The sequence below is a fragment of the Sparus aurata genome, chromosome 3 (genome assembly GCF_900880675.1).
Source record: "Sparus aurata chromosome 3, fSpaAur1.1, whole genome shotgun sequence".
Taxonomy (NCBI): domain Eukaryota; kingdom Metazoa; phylum Chordata; class Actinopteri; order Spariformes; family Sparidae; genus Sparus; species Sparus aurata.
Window position 1 is genome coordinate 17,308,816 of NC_044189.1, and position 25,232 is coordinate 17,334,047.

General features: G+C 41.4%; 2 protein-coding genes and 1 long non-coding RNA gene across 4 annotated transcripts in view; 2 read left to right on the forward strand and 1 right to left on the reverse strand.

Annotated features, from left to right (window-relative positions):
• Window positions 1-11,373, reverse strand: part of elp2 (elongator acetyltransferase complex subunit 2) — a 28,982-nt gene extending 17,609 nt beyond the window's left edge. Inside the window, exons 1-10 of the mRNA XM_030412950.1 lie at window positions 11,224-11,373; window positions 11,011-11,089; window positions 10,222-10,292; window positions 10,003-10,147; window positions 7,847-7,924; window positions 7,477-7,541; window positions 7,280-7,346; window positions 2,268-2,414; window positions 1,863-1,970; window positions 417-517 (exon numbers count right to left, since the gene is read on the reverse strand). Of these exons, the coding sequence (XP_030268810.1) occupies window positions 417-517; window positions 1,863-1,970; window positions 2,268-2,414; window positions 7,280-7,346; window positions 7,477-7,541; window positions 7,847-7,924; window positions 10,003-10,147; window positions 10,222-10,292; window positions 11,011-11,089; window positions 11,224-11,355 (993 nt within the window). The 5' untranslated portion in view covers window positions 11,356-11,373. The remainder of the gene's footprint in view (window positions 1-416; window positions 518-1,862; window positions 1,971-2,267; window positions 2,415-7,279; window positions 7,347-7,476; window positions 7,542-7,846; window positions 7,925-10,002; window positions 10,148-10,221; window positions 10,293-11,010; window positions 11,090-11,223) is intronic.
• A 739-nt stretch (window positions 11,374-12,112) lies between these two features.
• On the forward strand, window positions 12,113-14,035 carry LOC115577645 (uncharacterized). The gene is made up of 3 exons (XR_003983238.1): window positions 12,113-12,160; window positions 12,299-12,417; window positions 13,936-14,035. It is a non-coding gene; the product is annotated as an uncharacterized LOC115577645 (long non-coding RNA).
• Window positions 14,036-18,697: 4,662 nt separating this feature from the next.
• ctnnal1 (catenin (cadherin-associated protein), alpha-like 1) overlaps window positions 18,698-25,232 on the forward strand; it is a 59,025-nt gene continuing 52,490 nt past the window's right edge. For both annotated transcript variants that reach the window (XM_030412471.1, XM_030412472.1), the window contains exon 1: window positions 18,698-19,081. In XM_030412471.1, coding sequence (XP_030268331.1) covers window positions 18,986-19,081 — 96 coding nt within the window. In that variant the 5' untranslated portion in view covers window positions 18,698-18,985. The remainder of the gene's footprint in view (window positions 19,082-25,232) is intronic.

Below are 25,232 nucleotides of genomic sequence, written 5' to 3' on the forward strand. Positions count from 1 at the left end.
GAGTGATAGAAGGGGAGATGGGGGAGGACAACCTCTGCTTGTCTAAACTCACAGTGGTGCGCCGGGCTGCGCGCCTCTTCATCACTGTCTATCACTTCTATTCCTGACACCTCAATGTCAGGCAGAGTGGAGACTGACGCAGGGGCACTGACAGCAGGAGAGAGAGAATACTAGGGGAGGGCTCAAGCTCCGGATCATGTCAAGAGTTACTGAAAGGGAAGCCGGCAGAAATAGAGTGGGAAATTGGTGTGTGGTTGTTTGTGCAACCCTGTGTTCCGCCTCAAAGAGTGATTCATACCGTGTGTGTGTGTGTGTGTGTGTGTGTGTGTGTGTGTGTGTGTGTGTGTGTGTGTGTGTGTGTGTGTAGGGTTTGTGGATTCTGCGTACACTCTAGCTGCATTCAAGACAACACTCACCTGCTCCACCCAGACTCCAGATCCCTCTTCAGGAGCCCAGAGGATCATGGTTTTGTCCATGGAAGCGGAGAGCAGACTAAGAGGCTGTTGCAGCTCACCACCTGCAGGGGGAGACAAAGTGACAATGAACAACGCACACAGAGTCAATATTATCCTATTTTTTACAATAAAAAGCAAAGAAAAACAAGCCAGCTTCACTGTCAATAGAGCCATTAATGCCCCCCTTACACACCATAAAATCTGTCTGGAGCTGCATAACTTACATGAGTCAAATGAAGGTAAAAAGGCTAAAAAGTCCATCTCAATTAGATTCAATACACTTATTAAGATTATTAAGACTATTTTCTGGGCCATTTTTGAAATTACAGAAGTAGCCTACAATGGAGCCTACAAGGAAAAGTGTCATTTTTATTGTGGGTTACTACAACCAACTAAACACAAAATCGATCATTTGTAAAAGTGTCCTACTTTGATCATAAATAAAACTGTTGGCTGCCTAGCTTTAAAAATGTAAGCCTAGCTTTAAAAAGTAAAAAGAAAATTGGCTAGTTTCAATTCAAATTTGATTAAAGATACCCCATATAATGTGAGATTTGTTTTCTGTGTCATGTATACCAACCAGCCCTCGGGCCTGAGCATAATACACGGCGATATCAGCCCAGGGTCATTCAAGTCACTGACAAAACTTGCTGGTTCAGATATTATTCCATGTGTAGACGATGCAAACTAACAACAGCTATTTTGTCAAAGCCACAGGGAGCCACTGCAGAGGGGCAAAAAGAGCTGCAAGTTGCTGACCCCCAGGTTAACCCCCGGCTTCCCAAACACAATGGTAGCATTTTTCATGTCACTTTATAATTATCATAATTTATGCTTAATAATGGCAAAAATAAAGAATAATCAAGACAGAGAATTTGATATTGAGCAAATAACTGTGCCTACCTCTGCCCTCTCCATAATTGCAGCATAATTGTGCAGCTTTAGTTAAGTCTCTACACATATTAATAATGTGTGATGAACGCAAACACTCGGATGGCTGTGAAGTGATCTTGATCTAACACACTTTTAAGGCAACCACAGTTCAAAGAGAAGACTTAGCACATCCATCAGCCTTTCCCCCGAGAACTAATTACGCCACTAACTTTTCACACTCGTTTTCTTTTTTCTTTTTTTGTTCCTTGAAAGTGTCACCGTCTCCTTTCTGCCTTTTGTAAGGAACAGCATCTTACGATAAAGGGAGGGAAAGACAATGTCTCACAGCTGAGCCCACAAGCAAAGCGTTGACTTGCACTGGTGATTGAAATGTTTAGAGCCACCTACGTCTAATTCTGAGAAGAAAACATCGTGACAATCATTACTAAGAAATGTTAGCAGGAATTTACTGTTAATGATCTGCATAGTTTGTGAGTAAAATCCAATCATTTCCCTAGTTTTTGATCAAGGTACCTCTGTAGAGAGGAGGCTGCCAGTGGACTCCATAGACCCAGTTCTCATGGCCTGCCAGGACCGTCTCCAGAGACACAGCAAACACTGAGGACTCGTCTGCAGCAGGAACTAGGAGAGACCAGATGAGCACCGTTATCAAGATGCCAGTTTTAGGCTACTGAAGAGAAGATGGTAGGTATAGATTTTTTTGTTTTCTTTCTGTTGCCAACTACATGCAATTCTTAAGGTTCCAAGGAAAATCAATTAAGTTTGCGTTCAAAAGGTAAACAAGCATACACATAGACATGATCAGTATTTTATGGAGGTCAGTAACCACCATTTGCCATTAAAATCTTCAAAAAGCATGTCTCATCATTCGGTTAATTAGCACCCTTTTTTATAATCAAGCCTGCACCGTCAGCTCACCTCTCTGCTTCACTTCAAAAACGTCCTCTTTCATTTTGATGATGGTGTGATCGTCCTCTGTGCGGGCGTCTGTCCCAGACTTGGCGCACAGCCTCCACACTCTGATGAGACAGTCCTGTGAACAGCTGGCTAATAACAGCTCCCCACCTGAACGAGACACAGAGAGAGACAACCTGAAAACCTTCCCGAGTGAAAAGAAATTTTCTATCCACTGTGTGGTGCTTTGATAAAAGTGTGGTCTTATCAAATAAAGGGAAGTTTAGTTCTTCAGCGCAACAAGCGGCAAACTAAACACAGATTTGTTATCACCTCACACATTTTTATATTGTGAGCATACCAGCAAATAGTTGCTTATCTACACATCCAGCAGACCGTCTTCTTCAGTTGTTTGTTAGAACTGCTATCATGGCATTATAAAAGAATGCTGCGACTATGACGTGGCCAGTAAGACAGCAGGAGCACAGGCCAAATATAGACAGACAGGTGGTAAACAAAGCACATGCCACTATCTCTGAGTGCCCCCACGTCTGTCACATTATGCGTTTCAGGTTTAGTCCAATGGCCACTGGCCCAGTTTTGCCTCTGCCAAGATAAACAGACATAATCAAAATTCCTCTGTCGCTACCGTCTAAGGCCTCTCGAATGCTGAGAGAGGCAGGAGGGAGGCCATTATTGTTAGTCAGTCATGATGCGATGACGACAATGATTATTTGTTTTGCTACTTGCCTAAAACTCTTCTGAAACTACCTGCATTAGTGACTAGTTTTTCTTTAACAGAGTTTTGTTTTTGATATGTGAATTTACCCATAGGCAACATATGAAGTAAACTTTTACTTTACTCATTACATTTTTGAACATCCTTGGTCAGAGTGCGAAACTGAGTGGGGCGGGGAGGGCGGCTGAAGCTTCAGCTTTCAGACCCTTCTGCCAAGATCTCAAAACAAACCAACGTTTATGGCAAGCAAAAGCTACAGCCACTCTCTAATTCTGATTCAAGAGCTGATAAATAAACAGTTCTGAAGCCACCAAATTTGCGAGCCACGAACAAGCTCCAACTCTCTGGCTGCTTAATAACAACACACAAACCTAAAAATAAATATGAATTAGATCAGATGATGCTGTAACCTGGTGTGGATGAGATCAGACGCCCGACTGTGCGTCATAATTAAGTAATAACATGATGTCGAGTTGCTGGCGGGTTTAGGATATTTCCTCCAGACAGGTATTCTAAAGACGCAAGGTTGCATGCTAAAGTGCAGGAGAAAGAGAAAAACTGTGCATGACAACGACTCTCACTATTTTTTTCCTTTATGGCCTTGTGAATACAGAATTTTGAGTTTACAAGGATCACTTGAGTGCACCCGGAAATGTCCTGTTGGCTCAAACAATTACACACATTTATTGGCACTGGCGGGTATTTATTTCTAACAGCCTATATTAAAAGATGCATCTCTGGATTTTCTAAATCAATATTGGATCATTCAAATAAAGATCACTTTGAATCGAATTGATGCGAATTGATGTAAACGACACAGTGAGTGATTTGGTTCGAGTTTAGCTGCCTGGGAACGAACATCTGATAAAGTAAATGTTCAGATGAGTTTGTAGAGTGAAGGTAACGGACTTTAGCCTTCTATTTGAAAGTGGTAAAGATCATAAAACCCTGATATAGAGACAGTATTGATGATCTACATGTAAAACACACTTTTTGGACTCATGGTGCACCTGAAAGACAAAATTTTATTTTTGACCTAACTATCTACTTTTGGTGAAATGAATCTGGCAAGGGAAGACTGAACTTAAATGTCTGACTGCCCTCCTGTCAGCAAAACTTTAATTTACAATCAGTGATAAACACATGTCATGATGGTGGTGATTTTATTCCACTACTAAAATCTATGGAAAGAAAAAAATTGTGATTTCAAAAAATAGGACACAGACAGAGACACAGAACTAGAAAATAGCATCATGCTCTGAATCCCAGTGTTTGATAGCTATGACAAACTGCACCTCTACTGCCGCAATTTGCCATCTGCCAAGTCATAAAAGAACAGAATGATTTATTTAACTACTATCACAGTGTAGAGGGGTTTTGTCATTCCTATGGGGATATCTGGTATAAACAAAGTTCTCTCTGTCTCTTAGCTGGCTTGTGGCTTTGGCAGCGTGGAGTGGGTCATAGACTGTGAGTGGGACGGAGACACTGGTGGAGAGGGCTGGTTGAGGAGATGAAATAGCTTTTACACAGGCAGAACAGTGCAGTAATGAAGTGCCCTTGAAGAGGGTTACACAATTAGTAGAGCCTGGACTGGATCCACAAGTTGCGGTGGTATCACAGTACTGTGAAAAGCACACTGGTTGGTGAAGCTGGACAGACAGTATCCAGTTTAAATTTTATAATGATCTAATGTTCTATAAAGAGACAGTTGTCTTTGTGCTTGCTTTGTGCTCTCTGAAGGTCAAAATACACTTTTGACTTTGCCTTTCTCATCGAACTGTTGAAGGTTGTGACTGCAAATCTCCTCCTGACTGTCAGCATTCAGTCAATCCTGTTATCTGACTCTTTCAAAGTCTGATATTTTCCAGCTATGCAGGCTTGTTAAGAGTCATACTATCCAGGATGTCTGGATGCTGTTTACAAACACCAACCCAAACGTCAATGTTTAACGACCTAGGAATGAGAACTCATCAATCAACTATCTTTCCACAGAATCACTTAAACCAAGAAATGTCCAAGGCATATCAAACTAATAACATAGAAAAATAAAAAAAAATACAGGCAGAGGCCACTCCTTTTTTACACAGGAAAATCTCGGATGTTATTTCATTTAGATAATCCAGACCACAAACAAATGCTTTTAAAACTTCAGGGGACAAAGATCAACATGTCAGAAACAACAGGTGCTCCAAATTTCTATAATATAATATTTCTATCTATATAATTCTCTATAATGAATACAATTGGAAAACATCCTTAACAAAATGTTTGGTCCTTTAACTACTTCTAACCCCCCCCCCCCGAAAAAAAACTACAGTATAGTGACTCTAACCAACTCCAAGCCAAAAAAGAGGCAACCTTTTCCGATTAAACTAACACAATAAAACTAGAATGACACTCAGTAGAGTGCATACCTCTACCAATGCCCAATAGTCCCCTTTAATTCATCAACTGTACTAACTCACAGATAGCAGCCGCATTAATATACAAAATTCTAAAATTGTTATTATTACCATGTCATATATATCATATCTCTTCATTTATTTTTTGTTTGCTTTATTTACTTATTATTATTATTATCATTATTATTATTATTATTATTTTTGTTTATTAATTAATTTTATTACATTTTTTTAACAATAATCATGACAATGACATTTGTATAATAAATTTAAGAGAGAGGGCGGGGCTGGACTGGAATGGTTGAAGGTGGGCGTGGGCGGGGGCTTTATGTCCGGTTCTCTTGGGGCAGGGCAGTACCTCGGTGGGGGCGGGTGGGGCTGGGTGGTTGGGTCCTACCTCACATCCCCTCTCTTTCAAAACAAATAGTCAAACAAAACAAACAAACAACCCACTCCTCAGCGGGCAGACTTCCTCCCTAGGGTCTGGAAGTTGCCCAGACCAGGAATTGGCAAAGGAGTTTAGATTTGCAACGGGTCAGCAGCTACCTTTGGGTTCGGCAGCGGCCCAAGGTACAATCTAAACAAATAAATCAATAAATCAATAAACAAAAAGAACAGCAACAACAACAACAACAGATAAGACGATACAAAAAAGGGGGTGGGGGGGCCTTTTCACTACCGCCTCGCCTGTCTCCCGCTGGGGCTGCCAACTGGGTTACTGGGAGCCGGCTAGGGGGCCCCCTCACTTGCCTTCCTGATACCCCGGTCCAACTTCGCCCCTCTCTGCAATATATAACCATCAACATAATATAATTTGTTTATTATAATCCCAACTTAACTTATTGATCTATTCTTCTTTTTTTTTTTTCCTTCAGTTTCACTTTCCTTCTCTTTTCTTATTTATACTTTATTTATTTATTTTTATTGTATCATCTATCTATACCTACATACGTTTATAATACCATAGTATCTGCCTCTCAGCCACTTGCAGGCATGCACACTCACTCACACACAGACACGCACGCACACACACACACACACACACACACACACACCTATATTACCTCTACACATATAATAACTTTTTGTCGTTTCGTGTTTTTTGTTTTTTTGTTTTTTTTTTGTTATCTGTACTGTTTGTCCACTATCTGTATTCGTCGATCCTCGTGGTATGATTCCTCGTGGTATCTATTCATCCCCCATGTCACCTTGTCTTTCACCTAATTTCACCAATTAAAAAAAAAAAATAAAAAAAATATATATATATATATACAAAATTCATGCCCTTTTTTCTGAGAAATGAACTACATTTTGGAAAACTTCCTATCTTGTAATGTTAAGGACAGTGAGAAAAACTTCCTGGACCTGTCCCTTATCTGGATCCACAAGAAAAGATAATGAGATCTATTCTAAGACCAAGACCTTTCCTCAGTCCAACTTACGTGAAGATCCATTCTGTAGGTTTTGTGTTATCATGTTGACAAACCAACAAACACAATGAATGGGGTGAAAATGTCAGCTCCTTCGCATATGTTGTTTACAGAAGTAGCCATCAAGTAAACACTAAAACAATAATTCTAAGAATCTTATTGTGTACTCTTATCAAAAATGTAAAAACTTGCTTTGTTAGCTTCCCAACACCTAACAGGGATTTTGTTACTAGTGTCACCACATAGCAATAATAATCTCAACCCAAATCTCAGCCCTGGTACCCCCAAAAATCTGACTGGTCTTGAGAATATGCTGACCAAAACTTGTGGATATTTTCTGTTTGGAAATATCTAACCAGGGTTAGGGTTACAGATCACCACCTACATATATATTGTATGTATATCTAGCTTTGAGTTAGGTTCGATGTGAAAGCATACCTGGATAGTAATAGTAGCACTCACCTAAAGAAGCCCATGTCACTCCACGAATCCAGTCTTCATGTCCTTGCAGGGACATGGCTTTCAGGAGCTGTTATAGAGTGGTTTAAAAAAAAAAGAAAAAGGTCAAATGTGACCTCAAAATTTAGAAATTCAAATTAAAGACTTGGCACAGAACACACAAACAATATTCCCCTGAAAGAGTATTGATCTGAACTCACCTGTCCTTCAGACTGCACATACAGATGCACCTGAGAGTTATCACCCCCACAGGCCAGTATGGGAACTGCAAGAAACACAACAAATGGCAGGTTGCACACATTTACATGTGGGTCTAGACTGTATGAGCGGCAGCGCAGTGGAAGAGAGGGATGAAGAACATCATCAAATAGACGGACAGTATGTAAACTAGAGAGGCAAAATGACATGAGACACTTCAAAAGGCAGTGCAGCATTTTTGAATATGACATTCAGTTACAGGCACTAAAGCAGTGGTGCAAATTGAGATGGATGACATGAGAGGAAAAATGTCTGTGTGCCTGAGTGCGTGCAGCTCACAACTTAAATGATGTAGGAACAGCTTAGGCTTACCTCTGCTGCCTGGCAACAGTGCCAGAGACACATCCATCATGAAACCGCTGCCAAATGATAAGGTATGGAGGCACTGAGCTGAGGGACACACATACACATGGAATTAAACTTTCTGCTGAGGACTAACACTGCTACACAATTATAATAATAATAATAATAATAATAATAATAATAATAATAATAATAATAATAATATATTATATATATTTGTTTGTAAATATATATATATATATATATATATATACACACGTACATATACACACACACACACATACATACATATATATATTATGTTATGTGTGTATATTTGTGTCAACAGGAAATACTTCGTTTGACTGTTCCTGTCTGAGATATATGCCTAAAGACACATTCTCCTCAACTGTCAATCTGCCACAATCTGCATACCAGCACCAACATGACATAGAAAGTATTTTTATCTGGGAATACACCCCAGGGTTATGTCCAGTCCACGCGCACACATAGCCTTTCTATGACTGTCAAGCAGCATCAGTGTTTATCTGCAGTGACAGCTTTGGGGGAAAAAAAATAAAAACACACACAAACACACAAAAAAACAAAACAGGTATGGATGACAGCTTGGAAGACCCCCAATAGTAGACTACGTGAAGAACTGAAAGCAATACTAAAAATAACACAGCTGCTGTAATTGTGACAACTTACGTTACTTAGATAACACTACACATTAATTACTCAGTTATGTCTAGAAAACATGTGGCAAAAACACGTCTCACTTTCGAGAGTGATGTTTAAGGGAAGACCATTCATAACAGTTCTACAGCACTGCTGAGGTGAGGAAAATGACCATGTTTGTAAAAGTCCTATAGCAACCACTTTGGGGCAAATATTCAAACTGAATATAATACATTATTCATTTATCAAGTAAGATGTGAGTCAGTTACTTTCTGGATAAAGTCCCACATTCACCCAAAAATGAAAGGCACAGTTTTATCCTTTCTTTCACAGTTGATGTTTAAGGAGAGTGGGGAATTTTTCATGAAAAAATATCCTACAGGTTGACTCAGGGGTTTTAAACTTGGGGGTCTGAACCTGTAGAAGGGGCCACAGGATGGATCTATGGAGTCGTGAAATGATTTCTTGGGTTCATTTCATATTTTGGATATCATATTTGTACATTTTTTCTTGAGAAAGACGGCATAGTTTTACTTTTCATTGTCTCTGGAATTTATTCAAATCAAACCCTCTGAGAAGGAAAAATCCCTCTGATTGGAATATTCAGACATCCTCCCTGTGAACTGAGGTCTCAAGTAGACATTGCTATATATATAGGGGTAATGATGATTTTTGAAGGATGGGGACATTTCTGTACAAGCTACAATTCTATTACTTACCACTACTGATAAGTAGTTCAATTTATTTCTAAGTATTTATTGCTATCTTATCCAAAGGCTAAGTATAGCAGATTATCTATCCACATGTCTATCTGGCTTATTTGGTGTTGATATTACAAAATACTCTTAAGAGAAATGATTTGTGCAAACGACAGTTGTTTCAATGTTGTGTGCAGGGTGTTGTTTAGGGTTTAGAAAAATATCGTGCCAAAGGAAAGACTGTCTGACGGCAGTAAAAATATTCTAAATACAACAGTCACTTATAATGACTGCTTTAGGTTGGCTATTTTGAAGAGGCTAAAATAACATTTTGCTGATGGCTAAGTTTACTGCGGTACATAACTTGGCTTCCTTCACCCGTACTCCCATTGTTTCCCCAACTGAGGGCGTCTCGACCACCGCCTACTGTAGGTAATACACTAAGGATAAGTACCTCCTACAAATCCCTTTAATAACCGGACACTACAGGCAAAAAGTGTCGAAACAAGATTTTTTATCCTGTCTAAATTCAATATTCATATTTAAGTTCTGAAATGTGCAAATTAGCACATATTTGATCAGACATTGCCTCATTTGCAAATCAACACCTAACATTTCAGGACATTTTAAAAACAAAACATATGTTATGTATTTAATGTAAGTAATCAACTGGGGAAGTCTTGTGAGATCTGGACTAAAAATGTTCACTAATTCACCCGTAGGGACACAAATAAAAAAGAAACAAAATACTGCACCAAAACACCTCAATAGGCTGAAACTAATTAAACGCATTTTCCAGTCTCTTACCTTCTTTGGCTTCATTGCAGAGCCACAGTCTGACTGTGGAGTCGGATGCCGTGGAGGCCACCAGGATCTTCGAGTCCTCCACATAGATTGCATCCACAGCACAAACTGGACCAGTATGACCCTTAAACTCCACTGACTGGACGAACTGGAAATAGAAGAGCAGATTTTAGAAGATATCTTCAATAAGAGGCTGGAACACTGATGAAATGCGTGGCTTACCTTCCCATTTTGAGCCTCCCAGACAATGATCCGGTTGTCTGAGCCTCCTGAGACAAGATGACTCTCTGGAGCTGTGAACAAATTAGTCACACTATATGACTGTGAATACTTTTGCACACTTTTGGTCTGGGGCTATTCCATTCAGTCACAGTTAAGGTACAAATCATTTCTGAAGCACGCTATATTTTTAGACAAGAATGCGCTTCCGTCCCTGGTGCAGCAGCTCGAGATAGTCTTTATGTGCTCTGAGAGGAATGGCTTTTGAGGGTTGATGTGCAAGAACTAGACATGCCTGCGTAGAAGCCCTGAACTAACATATGTTTTAGCACTACCCGGAAGATTGAAAGTGAGCCAGGATTATCACTCAACATCAGTGAACAATCTCACTAGTGGATGAATGAGAGCAGGTCCATGAAGCTGGCATCATGTAGAAAGACATTCATTAATAACGGCTTTAAATGCAGCTGAATCACACCCGTGGTTTTTCGTAAGAAATGTTCACAATCGCAAATGTTTAACTTAAAGATGTCCATATACTTTTGGCCATATAGTGTATATTCCACAAAGCTTATCAGCACATGCTACAAAGAAACTTTACACAAAGTTTTAGTTTTGAAGTCACTAGCTTGAGGACTAGTTTACACCCATGATTCAATTTTAGATGCATAAATGTTACTTCTCCTTGCAGAAATGTGCCCCTGTGCACATCAGATAGTCGAGGCACCAATATAAACAGATCACAGCCATTAGTTTGACAGCTCCATCACTTTCCTCCATCTCCACACTCACCACAGCCCTCTCTGTGAACCCACTGGACGGCATTCACTCTGCCTGTGTGTCCATTTAGCACAGCGACAACTCTTCTCTCCTAAAGCAAAACCAAAGGGCGTGTTTACTCACACATTGTACAAAATATGCGTCTATTCACGCTCGGCTATCATGCGCTGTGGAAACGAACACCGACAGCTCACTTTACAGTAGAGAATAGACATATTCTGCTACCTGTGGGTCGTACAGAGCCACGGAGTTACACGTCCCAAAAGCAATAGTCCCTCCACGACCCCAAGAAACGACATTTGGTGTTCTGTTTGCACAACAAGCTACATGGCATGTTTCGAATACGGACGCCGCCATCTTGGAAGCCGGAGTTGTTGTGGCGTTACTGTAAATGTGGCCGTAACGCAACTGCCACGTGCTAACAACCGTTCCACATCCAGCGGTCGACAGGTCGACTACAAACTTTAATGTTCTAGAAACATTTTCACGCAGTAAATCATTTTTAAAAAATATATTTTACTAAATTTTAAATAGGTTTTAATGTCGGTGATAAACCATTTAAACTCGCCAAAGTGCACTAACGATGATTGTCCACTAGGTGGCGGAATACACACACAAATTCAGAGAGGCAAGTCCAATTTAAAATGTGCATACGTTTATTTTGTTTATTATGTCACTCTGCAGTTAATCAGCAGAATTTAACAGCTCTGTGAGAACAAGTCAATGATGAGTTGATTGATTGGGCGATATGCTTTTTCTTTAACTTCCTACATTGAGTCAAAGGTCAGATAAAACAAAGCTGGTGGGTGTTTAGAGTCTGGTTTGTAAAATTTCAGTGGATGGAGGTTGGTCCCTGCCTTCATTAAAGGATAAGTTCACCCAAAAATAAGAAGTGAGTCTTTATTTAAGCAATCTCGTGCCAATAGAGAGTTATCCGTAGTACACAATATATTTTGGGAGCATAACAGCAAAACAGCACTGCAGCATCCTCCAACACAACTGAATGAGATGGGGACTTGTTTCAAAACATAATAAAACAACCAAAAGAAAACATCAAGTTGTCCTGAGGTCCCAAATGAATTTTAGAAAGATGCTATTTACAATTTTTTAAAGCCCAGATGTTCACCGTAGCAGCTAAGCTAAAAGCGTTAGCATGCACAGGGTATGAATTGAGTGCTTGAGGACAGCTTTGTGTGAGGGACGTAAATAACGTTGTTTCATATCCATTTTTTAGATCTTGGGATTTCCGTAGACTTGGATTATGCTGAATGAATTATTAGTCATTTGTGTTTTTCTGCAGATTTTAAGACAATTTTCCATCTACTTGTTTGGGAGACGGATGCAATGCTGTTGTGCTGTGAAGCTCCAGAAATGTCGTGTGGACCACGAAACTTCACCTGACTTTCCGTCAACATGGAGGTGAGTGGATAATAACCGAATTTTCATTTTTTGGTTCACTTTCCCTTAAACAAGCCTGCTGCATCTGCCTGGTGTCAGTAAGTGGCACTGAAGACATGTAATGCAGTTTTTAGAATATTAAAAATAAATGGAAATACTGTTGATAACCATCATACCATCAACCACCATAACAAGAGTGCTTGTGCTTGTGTCTTTATTATTGTTGGCTATTTGAGGGTCATTAAGTTCAAGCACATCATAGCAAAGGTGAATGCAAACTTCTGCAGGTGTGTTTTTCGCTTGGGTCTAAGGCAGAGGAGAACCAGACAAAACATAGAATATTATGAACCAAATAACAGATGACACTTTGCATCATGCCACAGTATACACACACCGCTGTGTCCGACTGTATTATCCCCTTGCAGAGCATTGACTGAGGGTGACTGGTCACAGCTGAGCTAGCTGCCAGCCGGACAGCATTGCCTGTTCTTTGTTTTTTTGTTTTTGTTTTTTTTAAAAAGCCCCTGGGTCCTTTTTCAGATTCAGATTTCGAAGGTTGAGGCGACACTTTTGTCACAAGGAGTTTCCAGACACCCACTCGACATGATGGGGGGGGGGGGGACGCGATGGCATCTGTGAACCCTTGAGATTATATGATAAATGACAATGTAGCAAAGACAAACAGGGATAGAGCCGGATAATATGAGGAAGTGAGAAGGGACGGAGGAGGGGTGGCTGGCTCTGTTTGCATTTTTTTAGGCCTGCCGCTGACTGAGCTGACTTGTGGTTCATGCGCGTGACAAAGACGGAACGGGCGCACTGTCACCAACACTTGAGGAGAAAATAGATTGTGTTCATCTTGCTATTGTTATCCCTCCTCACTCAGCCTCAGACAGGGTTTAGACAGACTTGGCAGGGTGAGACGACCTCTCTGTGGAGAATGCCCGTGCATCTATGGCTCTCATCTCAGGAGTGGCAGCAAAGGCGAAAGCTGGGGCGTAGCCAAACAGCTGCGTCTGTGCAAAAACATCTCTATTATCTTTTATACCGCTCCGGCTATTCATTCATCATCGTCTTGCGGTGAAATCTCCCCACCTGCTTACACAACGCAGGATTAGTTTGATCAAACTGAACAGGTCATCGCGGGAGAGAGAGAGAGGAGGTTTATTTAGTGTGTAAGGATAGGCCTTTATGATGAGTTTTTCCCGAACATGTTTTTTGCACCAGGGTGACAGTTAACTGCTTCTCTTTGCCAGTAATGACGGGGTCATCCAAGGAAAGCAATTTGATTTAGCCCGTGGACACACTCTGCATCGGCTTTGACACCCTCATTATGTGACTACAGCGCTCAACAGATTGAAAGCCATATTCCTGCTAATTAGTTTGCTGCCGGGAGGTCAGATTCTTAACACAAACAGTGGAGATATTGTAGTGCATTTATGTATGATTAGTAAATGGAATATAGCGTCTGTGATTATGTTAGCAAATATAGTGGGTGATAAATCTGATTTTGCTTGATTTGTTTGTCTTTAAACATAGTGAAGTCAAGCAGGATCCTGAAACATAAAGACTATGATCATCTGTCATGTGATGCCCGAGAGGATCTCCATCTCACTGTGTTATGCCTTAAGTATTGATGAAAGAGGAAAATTAAACATTTCACAATGTAGATAATATCCTTCAATGTTTTATTCATTGGTTTCATTGTGCCATATGTTGGTACCGAGTGCTTAATAACTCAGCACGCCTGAGGAATTCTGAGGCTTTCTTAGGAGAGTAGATAGTAATTTAGGGAATTACCATAATGAACTGGTTGAGGGATGATAGAGAGACATTTTGTTTTTCTTTTAACACTAAAAATATTCTGGGGGCGTCTGAAGTGTCTTTCTTATTCAATGCCATTTGCTCCATTGCCAACAAACAAGCATGTTTCAACTTTGTGGTTGAGACCTAAGAAGCACACGTAATGACTCTAAATGTATTAGATTACACTTTTAAGATCTCAGGTAATAATAGTTTTTAGCAACGGTTCACTGTGAATGCTCTCTCCGAGCTTTCAGTAAGAGGTGTAGTGTAAAATGAAAATATGCTTGGCACTGTGCATAAAAGTGAAAGTTTAAATAATGAAAATAATACATCAACAAAATGAAATAAGATGAAATAGTAGTTAAACCTTTTTAAGAATATGTTCGCTGACATGCATTATCTCCTTGAAGGGGAATTAAAACCACATTCAGATCTACTGTTAAGTGATGAGTAATTGCTGATTCCTCATCATGTTACACCCCCTTTAGAAACTCATAAAATACACTTAATAAAAACATTTCTCACATTTTTTATACAGCGCAAGACCAGGATGATGAACGAACGGGGCCTCCCCGTCATCCATTAATTCCTGATAATGGACACCTAATCGGGCATTATGTTGACAACCCTTTGGGTCAGCTATTAGCCAGGAGGGCTAACCATAAGACAGCACGCCTCATTTTAGATGCAGGCTATAATGCATTCAGTTCAAACAGTGAACAGGTGTCTGTATTTAATTGACACCCTGCAGCCAACCAGCTGAGTACTCATCCAGACCATGGTATCAGATAAAAATACACCACCAAAGACCGAAATGTATGAGTTTCTCTTGTGTACATGGACACATTTCAATGTTTGGAAGTATCCGGTGTGTTTAAAATCACACATGTCCCATATAATGTATCCATTTATGTATTACATGCTGCTATTTCAAACTGCAGAGAACATCTCTGACAAACGAGTCTGCCTTCAACAAAGAAGTTCTGAATGCAATCTGAATGATAATGAGTATATGTGTGGTGTCTGTGATTATGTAACGACAGAAATGGAGATGCAGAAAAGCCGGGCTTACTGGGATGTGTGTCTGCATGGCACTTTGCTACTGCCTGCTTGTGTTTACATGCAATTAAATTAGCCTTGCCCCTGAGGGGTGCCTGCTTGGCAGCAGGAGAGCTGTAAATGACAGATGACCCGTGCCTTATTAGCACTGCTGCTTTTGGGTTGTCATTTTTTTTTTTCCTTTCATTTGAAGATATTAAAATGTTTGATTTTCATCCAGTTTCTAATTCTGCGGCACGTTTGTTATTCATTGTGAGCAGTGTCATTTTTTTTGGGAGCGTGAGTCTGTATTAACATAAACACCTGTGAGCCAGCCAGGATTAAACTCATCTAACATTACAAAAGAGTCTTGGACCTTTAAACTGTTAAACTATTCAGGGTTGGTCAGTAGAAAACAGTTTGCGGCCAACTTAAATATGCAACCCGGATCCCTCACCTCACTTTGACCTCTTCTCCTTCACACAGGCCTCTCCGGCCACTGTATCGTTGTGAGAGGGTGAGTTCAGCTGCAGGTCTCTGTCAAGGACACGTCAACCTAAAGTGCAAGTATTCCCATCTCAGGGTTATCTCTCCCCTGGAGGCAAATCGGAACGTGTGAATTGTGGTGTGAAAACTATACACGAGACATCATCTTGTATGAAATATGCACGAAGGGGGCCAAGAACACGGTATATGCACCCGCGAGGTATGCGTGAATTGTTTTTCTCGAGATCTCAAAATGCAGGAGGGGAGAAAATTCTTTGAACATTCCACCGAAATCCTTCCTTTGAATCCCAAACAGGGAAATTTTCAACCTACTTATCCAACAGGGAAAATATGACTGAGTGCACTCATTTTACATTTTGCAGTGTGCAAAATCACTATCTCTTCGGGCTCAGCAGTTCCTGTCCCAGGAGCTGTACAGCCAGAGAGAACGATACAGAGAGAGAGAGAGAAAGAGAAAGACAGAGAGAGAGGGGGGAGAAGTCAGCACTTCTAAAGCATGGAAAAGAGCAAGTAGCAGCTGTTAGCAACACAATCACACTATGCATAAGCATCTTTTATTTAATGAGTAATACCCTTGGACTGCTCGCACGGGTTTTCTCAGGCAAATCGTCAAAACGCAACGTGCCTAAAAGAGATTAGAGACAGAGGAGCAATTATTGAATATTCCAGAACGAATGAGATGCTATTTAGAAAAAAAACAAGCCTGCTTCACAGCTAGAAAAATACATGGCACCGGCAAAACTCTGTCCAAATCCAACTTTGTCTGGATGATAACGAAACTCTTTCCACTGCAATATTACAGGATGTATCATTATGTCTTATCTCATTCTGCCTCTTGGACTTATCTCCTGTGACCAGAATCATTTAAGCCAGCACAAGTTGATACAGCACAATGCGAGTGGCGCTTGTTATCATCTCATCGCTTGGAAGAGAAAGCCTCAGAGCAGATTAAGAAAAAAAAACACACAAACAAAAAAACACCACACATACAGATATTATCTAGTTAGTAGTAGAGCCATTCGTCAAAGTAGAACGCAGCCCTGTCTGCTTGCATGCCTTCATAATGATGCAGTGTGTGTGTGTGTGTGCGTAGGGAAACCTATGTAAACAGGGAGGGGTTAAACTACAGCATAGCTCTGGGGTTTTAAATAAATACTGGCTGGGCTTGAGAGCACAGACAGCCTTAACACACACACACACACACACACATGGCCATTGTCTCCACTGCTGACGGAGTGCTAGCCAGCCACCATTGATGATAAAGCAGGCAGCAAAAAGCCCCGCGCTAACAGTGCCATGGTGCTTATAAGCCATATCTGCTCTCAGCCATCTGGTGTGTGTGTGTGTGTGTGTGTGTGTGTGTGTGTGTGTGTGTGTGTGTAACATCAAGTGTTACTCACTACTCATCACCCAGTGACTGCACTTGTAATGTTAGAAATAGCCACTGGAGCCTCTTGAGGATACAAAGAATTTGGCAAAAGTTTGGTTGGGCTCCGATCCAGGTGGTGATAAAGAATTTTGAGTCCTATTATGGATACAAGTCAGTGGGTCACAAAATAATAAGAGGGGCGATGGATTGCGCGGACAAAACGTTTGTTCCTCACATAATGATTTCCAGACCCTCTGATACGGACAGACGACAATCAATTTGTCAATGCCAGATGAAGACAAAAGAATGTATTAGGTACAAATTACAGACCTCACGCAGTTGAGGATGCTGGATTGTCTCTTCCCAACACCATAGTTATCACATCTAGAAATAACATCCCTGTGAGTCACTATTGTAACCTCCAAGTCGGTCAGTTTGTCTGAAATAAAATGTCACCGTGCCATCACTCTCAAGAACATATCATCTCAGGCAAAAATACACCTGTGGGGGAGTTCTGCCCGCGTGTACCTTGTGCATCACATCATTCTGCCTTTATCAAAAGGTAAATGTACAAAAAACACATCTACTGTAGGCTATGTCAAGCAGTCCATAACTTCAAGCAGTCTAATGGAAATGATGGGTTTTATTGATGGGTTTCACGCGATGCAGACAGATTTTCATTACTTCCATCTGAAATCTTTCCACAGAGAAACATTCTATTTCAGTTTGATCAGAAAAATCCAGCCAGATCTGCTCTGCAGTTTGTCTTAGATATCAAAACAACAGCTGCTGCTGTTTTCTTTTTTTTTTGAACAACCTTTAACACCAGTTTTCTGATTATAACAAAAATATTAGAGATAAAAAAAAAACACTTTGCAACCACATTTAATTTACCATAAGGGCCCCCTCCTAAGTTTTGGACCTTGGGTGACATCTCCTCAGATGAAAGTGAATTCTTTCTCCAGACAGACGAAAGGTAAAGCTGGCAACTTTTCCTAAAAGAAAGTTGGCGTAGCTGTCCCATGTGGCTCAGTGCAGCTGGCTTTGATTGACATATCTGGTGTGTATTTGGAGAGGATGATAAGGGATTCTCAGACTCCAGGGGATGATGTGGGATTCTTTGTCTCAGGGATCAAAACAGAGCTGTGCAGCAAGGGAAGCGTCGCTCCTCTCTCTGGAGGGCCACTGGATGCAAAGTCCTCCGAATCCGCACGGACGGACGGATTAGATTTTAAATCTGAAACACCTATGGCCTATCATCCGAATTTGCATGAAAGCTTTGCATACATTTTTAAAATCAAATCTCCCTTTTTTTCAAGATGTGACCAGACAGATAGATGCACTCACTGACTTTCAAATATCTAAATCTGTTTTGTACTTTTGCATTGAGTTAGGCCTGACTGCATCAGATGAATGAACAGGTGGATTAAAAATCAAAGCTACCATCCCGATTGTGCACAAATCATGAGCTGCACTTTGGGAAAGCCAGGAGCTGCACATCAGCAGTGAAAACCTGGATGTGTGTGTGTGTGTGTGTGTGTGTGCGCGCGCGCGCGCGTGTGGTTGCCCACAGTAGTATGCTGCAGTCCGCTTCCCCGCCGCTGTTGAGTAAACTACATGGACATTAGCGGGCGCAGCGGCAACACCACCGAGCCGGAGTGGATTAAAAACAGCGTGCGTGCGTGTGGAGAGCCACTCGATAGATGACTGTGTAACCAATTGCGAAACCCCGGTGTGTGACAGCAAGTCCGTTACAGCAGTTTGCAGCTGCTAAACAGCGAAAAAGGGAAAAAGAGGCTCCGGGTGAACTCAGCGGTGCCGTGCATTGTGTGTCAGGCAGCCAGGGGAGAGAGCTCGAGCTCGGCGGGAATGGCTTCATCTCCGTGCGGCAACAGTAACTTTGATTCCGGTCTGGAAATCAAAACTCGCTCGGTGGAGCAGACGCTTATTCCTTTAGTATCGCAGGTGAGTGCACCGTAAACGTAAAGCAACTTGTCCTATTGTTATTTCTCGACCTATTGTACTTTTAAGTTAAACACCACAACAGCCTTGTTCGGACACACGAGGCTAACTTTGACTGGTGTTTACCTGCGTGTACACACGGCAGCTACATGTTTCCCTCTCGTGTTGTGTTTAAAGTCTATCAAGCGCGTGGGGAATTTAATAAGTTGTTAGCCGCATTATGACCGCTGCCATTGTCGTAACAAATGTTTAATAATACATTTTGTAGACTTGTTACAAGCTGCACACAGGGAAAGTACTGAAACAGAGGCCAAACTTTTATTGATAAATGAAACCAAACACAGATTTTGTTGTTGTTAGGCAGAAGTCAGTACGCTACAGAATTACATAACCTGCTACGCTGTACTCTAATGTAATCATGGGAGCAATTAAACCAATGTCCAGCCGACCACAAAAACAAAAAGAACGATATGAAGCAGGCTGTTTGCGTTGGAAATCATTAGTTTTTTTTCTGGGAATTCTCATCACACGTTGACAAAATCCAGAGTAGAAGTTAATTTTTGTTCCCAAAAGTTGGTGTTTGTGCTCCTCTATGCCAGTCCCGAGATGCACTGTGACCCCCACTTCTCTAATTGGGCCACTTTGAGGCACGTGTTTTGTTTTTCAATAAACAGAGGAAGATGAAAGACCCACTTAGGGCCACTGCACTCTCTCAACAGCTCCTCTCTTGCTCACTCGAAAACAGTAGTCCCAGCTTTAAAAGCACGGAGTTTAGGTCAATGAGTTAATTAATGATTTTATTCTTGAGTGTGACAAAGTAGGCTACAAACTCCAAGGCTGTTTTGTAAAGAGTTTAGAAGAACAAAACAAAACAAAACTAAAAAAAACCATAATGTCATTTTCGGCTGGTGATTTCCATTTCATTTCCCTTTTACGGGGCTTCTGCTTTTAATGTGACTGTTTCCCAGCATGCCACTTAGGATGGGAGGTTGCTCGCATCTCCTGAATGGGGAGATGACCATCACTCTTGTGAATGCTAACATCCCCTTATTGTGTGGGAGGCTAAAAGGGCCAGAGACCTGTAAATGTTCTGTTCTGTTGTCTCCACTGGTTGAGTGAGAGGCACCTCACTGGTGGGTTAACGGAGTCTGGACAATGCCACGATGGAAGGTCCCTGACGTGCCCTCCTCCTCCTCCTACCCCCTCCCATGAACGCTGAAAGCCTGCTTCCTCCCTCACATTTGAAAGATATAAGGTCATCCTGTGCTGATTGGGCATCTGTTAGGGGACGTGCTTTCTGTAGTTAACTTTTGGGGTCATTCAAAAGTACAACAAAAAAGAAAGTTTTGAATTTGAAATCCAGGTTAGATTTTACCTGCAGTTACCCCAAGAACACTTATAGTAAACACTGCTGTAGTATTGTACAAAAGCATACAGTGAATATGCTGTACTCTGCATTACCTTAATAATATTTCTGCTGCAGCAAACTTATGGTGCACTCCTGCCCTTTGAGAAAGACTGGCAGAGCTCCAGTCTTTAGCATAGAGGAATGTGCTGTATACCGTTACAGCATTCAGCATATTACAGTCCACGGTTGAATAGTGGGCCTCAAGGACGATCTTTCTTAACTTTCTTTTCTGTTTTCCTTTTTAAAATTTTTTTTTTGCTCAGAGTGAGGCATGTCCCCATAGCAACAGAGTGCTGCAATGCTGAAATAATCAACATTACCGAGGACTGTTATCTCCATACGTTATGTTCTGTTGTTGCTGTCATTGTTGGGATGTCATCAGAAGGACAGTCACTCGGCTGGTGCTGACCGGTACATTAGTTTCACATCGCTGTAAGCACTTCTCATCCACAGGGGTTACACACGTACATGAATCACTCAGTTGGTGCAAATACGCACAAAACATGTTGATGGAGCTGAAATCATTTGTTTTGCGGTTCCAGCTTGACTTATATAATTATTTGCTGGTCAATTATTTCAAATAGTATGTTAGTTAATGAAGTTAGATTTATTATTTGGTGCACCTGAATTATGCGCTGGTGCACCTTAATTAAAAAGTAAGGTGCACCAGTGCAACCACTGTGAAAAGTTAGTCTGCAGCCCTGTATTTAATGATCACAACAATTGCTAGTTGCAGCCCTACATTTTTTATAGTAACTTGATTTCAAACATGGATTTAAAGTGATAATACTATACATTGTTGTGTAATTATTGGGGTCATATCCAAAAGTCGCTGTGTGTGTTTTTGCATTCATCAATCTTGTGTATATGCCAGTGGTCATTAGAAAGACGGATGTTTAACCCAGCTGTACTCCGATTACCTCCTTAATGTGAGTAAGATAATTCAGTTAAGGTGTTTTATGTGACGGTTCTTAGAATCAGTACAGCCTTACATAGGTTGTAATTGAATTATTAGAGTCAGTGTAAATGCACAAACTGTGTGGGCTGTGTTACGTGGCTTTTTCCTCTAATGGAGCTTTGTGTGCATGTTTGTATGCATGCTCGTGTGCTGTAGGGGTCATTAGATAACTATCGAGGAGGAAATGAAAAAGCAGTGTCAGTGAGAAAAGCTGGTGTTTGATAAGGTGTCATGCTGTGTGAGCCATCCCCTTTTTTTATTATTCCTCTCCTCTCCTCTCCTCTCCTCTCCTCTCCTCTCCCTCCCCTCCCCTCCCCTCCCCTCCCCTCCCCTCCTCTCCTCTCCTCTCCTCTCCTCTCCTCTCCTCTTCCCTCCTCTCCCCTCTTCTCCCCTCCTCTCTGACGTTGATATCCTCAGGCCTCTGTTATCAGCTTCACTCCCACCACGGTGTAATTATAGGCCTGGGAGTATCCCGGCCTTGCACAACATACACAGGCACACAGTCCCACCCACCTCTTTTTCTTTTCATGCGTGTATGTTCACCTGTCTTACTGAATCCTTTTGCACACACCAGGTTTTTGCAATTTAGATTGCACCCAAATGCGTCCGTGTCCTGTTTTTTTTTTGCGGCCACCTGGATGTTTTTCTAGCTGCATCCCCCATCATTTTGACCGTTCACGTCACCATTTTAAAGAAAAAAAAGGGCTCTTGTTTGATTTAACGGGTCCTTTCTTCTCAGCTAGGAGTCCACTAATGTGCTTTACTTCGTTTTCCTGCTACACCCATCTCCATACCAATGGACTTGCATTGTGAGGGGCATAGAGAGGGTAATGAATTGCTCCGGTGGTGGTCAAAAATGTAATGGGCAACACACAGTGAGAAGGGGAAACTAAGCGAAAGTGTCTGCTGCTGCGAGTGTCCTATACCTGCGATGTGCTCCACAGCCAGCTGCGAAGGCAATTAGCGATAATCTTGCTGCTTTTTCCCTAAGATTCGACTCCTGTTTTTGAAGTGGTGATTAGTGAAATAACAGTCCTGTTCCTGGGTTTCTATAATTGAGGTGTGTTCCTAGTAAAAATACACCAGCCATGTCTGGGTGCGGACATGGTGGTCCCTAGGCTGACGAGGTGTAAGAGTGTTGTTTGGAGGTAAAGATGTGTGGGAACGAATAAGGTCCAAGGAGTAATATGTGAGACTTTGATCAGATCGGTGAACATTTAAACACTTGTGACACCCTGGCCTTGTGATTACACAGCTATGTGGGCTCCATCATTTTTCAGGGCTGAGCCAGGTCTCTCTTAAAAGATTTTCTACTATAATTGGGCCTGGAAAATCCGTTCTCTGTCCAAGTTTGTTAGCGTCGACTTTGTCATGCTTCCAGGGGTTCTGTGGTGCTTGCAGTTTTTTTTTTCTGATGTGCTAAAAAGGACTGTGGGTAAAAAGAAAACTTTTCTGATTTCATTTTGCTCACCAACTGGATTGAAATAGCATATTTATGACCCAAACAATAGCTCAGTGCGGTTTGCTCAGAGCGTTTTGTCACATAAATTCCCACATTAAACAAAATGCTAACAAAAAATGCTCTTCATAAACCACTCCTCACTTAACAGCTCTGTAAGCACAACCATCACTCTAATTTTCAGCCGTCTTTCTGGAAATATCAGAAACGGAGTTTCATTGAGGTACGAAGCACTATTTCCCTCTTAACGTCTCCGGTCCTGTGGTGGGGTGATATGACAAACGTCCAGGTAGTGAAGTTGTTTTTTATACCAAGACAGAGAGGCATTGCTGTTGCCACGAGTCCTAACAGATCTGCTTCCTCCAGCCGTATGATGATAATGAAGACAAATGGGTCCCTGGCATGAAGGTGAAAACACATGAGGATTACAGTGCGCTCGCATACACACTCACAGACCAAAATATACTAACCTCCAGGGAATGAGACAAAATAAGTCTTTATTGTGTGCATTAGTGTGTGTGAAAGGAGGGTGGGGGATTCCAGTGTGGCTTGTGTGTCTTTTTAACTGCATACTTTGGTGTGTGTGATTGTTTACTCACGGACGACAGAAACTTAATGAATCTGTTCCAGTGTTTGAGGTTTGATGCGTCGTCACCTGCATTCCTTTGTCACGTTATCAGCCTTCAAGCCTTTGAGCCCCAAATCAAAACAACAGGGTGTATGGTAACACATTATCCGTGCAGGTTGGACGGCCACCACCATTTTCCTGTTTTGTCATCATCAGTGGAAGATTTTGAAGAGGGTCCAAGGTATACTAACTCTCACAGAAGATTTGGACTGATACGATTACATCCGGTGTGTTTTCACTCTCTAGCTTTAATGTGTTCATATTTTACAATAAATTCATGCCTTTCCTATTGCATCGTGTCACACTGTCAAACATGCTATGTTAGGTATGAAGCGGTTGAATGCTAATGTTAACTATTGTCTAACGGTAGCTAATGGGTTATCAAATGAGTTGTTTAACCTTGAAATATGGCCTGATGTCCCTACAGATAGTCTGTTATGTTGTCGATCAATCATGCACAGTGAAATTGTATGACAGATTCCCTTCATTTATTGGACTGGATCACAGAAATACACATTTTAAGATTCCCACCCTAAGTGTTATGTAAGAGGAAAATTGGTCTGAAAGAAGTGCTGTGTGGTTTAATACAGCCTCATGGAACTTTACACATAATACCACCACCACCAAAAGCACAAATTGTATAACTGCTAGTAATGATAATAATTAAGAAAATATATTTCTGGTTTTGGAATCACTATGGATATCGGCAGATACCCAAATTCAGCTATTGGAATCAGATCCGATCTGAAGAAGCTGAACTGCACATCTATCTTGCACTCATTCATTTGACCATACAGTAGTAAGTGTTTGTTTCAGCAGGTACCCTCTAGTTCAAACATCAAATATATGAATCACAGTGAGCCTGACTCACATTATTGTTGTATAAATGAGGATCTGAGGCAAGTTCCCGCTCAGTGGTTGGTAGTATACACAGGCAGTCAACAAGCCTGTGTCATCACATTGAAATGAGATGTGATTCCACTCAGCTCCCTCTGTTTTCCATTAAAGTGGCTGCTTTAGTCAGCTAACTTTCCCATTTTGGAGAATTGAGATTCTCTCGTTTGATGAAAAAACTCAGTCCCCTAAACCTTTTTTGTATCTCTCTGTCACACACAAACGTTCAATACACATGTGGTGGCCTTGCATGGCCAGTGTTTCCCCTGTCCTCCCTCCTACTCCTTTTTCTCACTATTGCTGTCAGGGGAGTCATTACACACCGCTGTTCTCTTTAAGTGCCGATAAAAGGGGTCCTTCTCACATGTCGATCCATTGACCTCACCCTGGCTAATATACTTCCAGATGAGACAGTTTTGTATTTTTGTGTGCGTGTCTACGTCCGTGTGCGTGTGTGAGTGATTGCATGTGTGCGCTGGAAACCTCTGAATAACCCAGCCTGAAGGGGATCGGTCACCCGGAGAGAGCAGCGGAGTTAACTTAATGGTGAAAAAAGCTATCTCACCTCTGCCATTTAAGTTATCTGAAGGCTGTAGCTAATGGTGATAACCGCTTTTAATTGTCTCAAGGAAAGCTTCTGCCTCCAACCAAGACGTATTGCTGTCGCTGGGAGGTTGATAAAGTATTGATTAAGCGTCCTTCCCATTATCGGACAGCCTCAGGTCTGGCATTCTGTGTCAACTGAAAATGGGGAGCTATTTCAGGGACCTGTTGTCCATTACAAAAAAAGGGTCCTCGAGTGGTTTT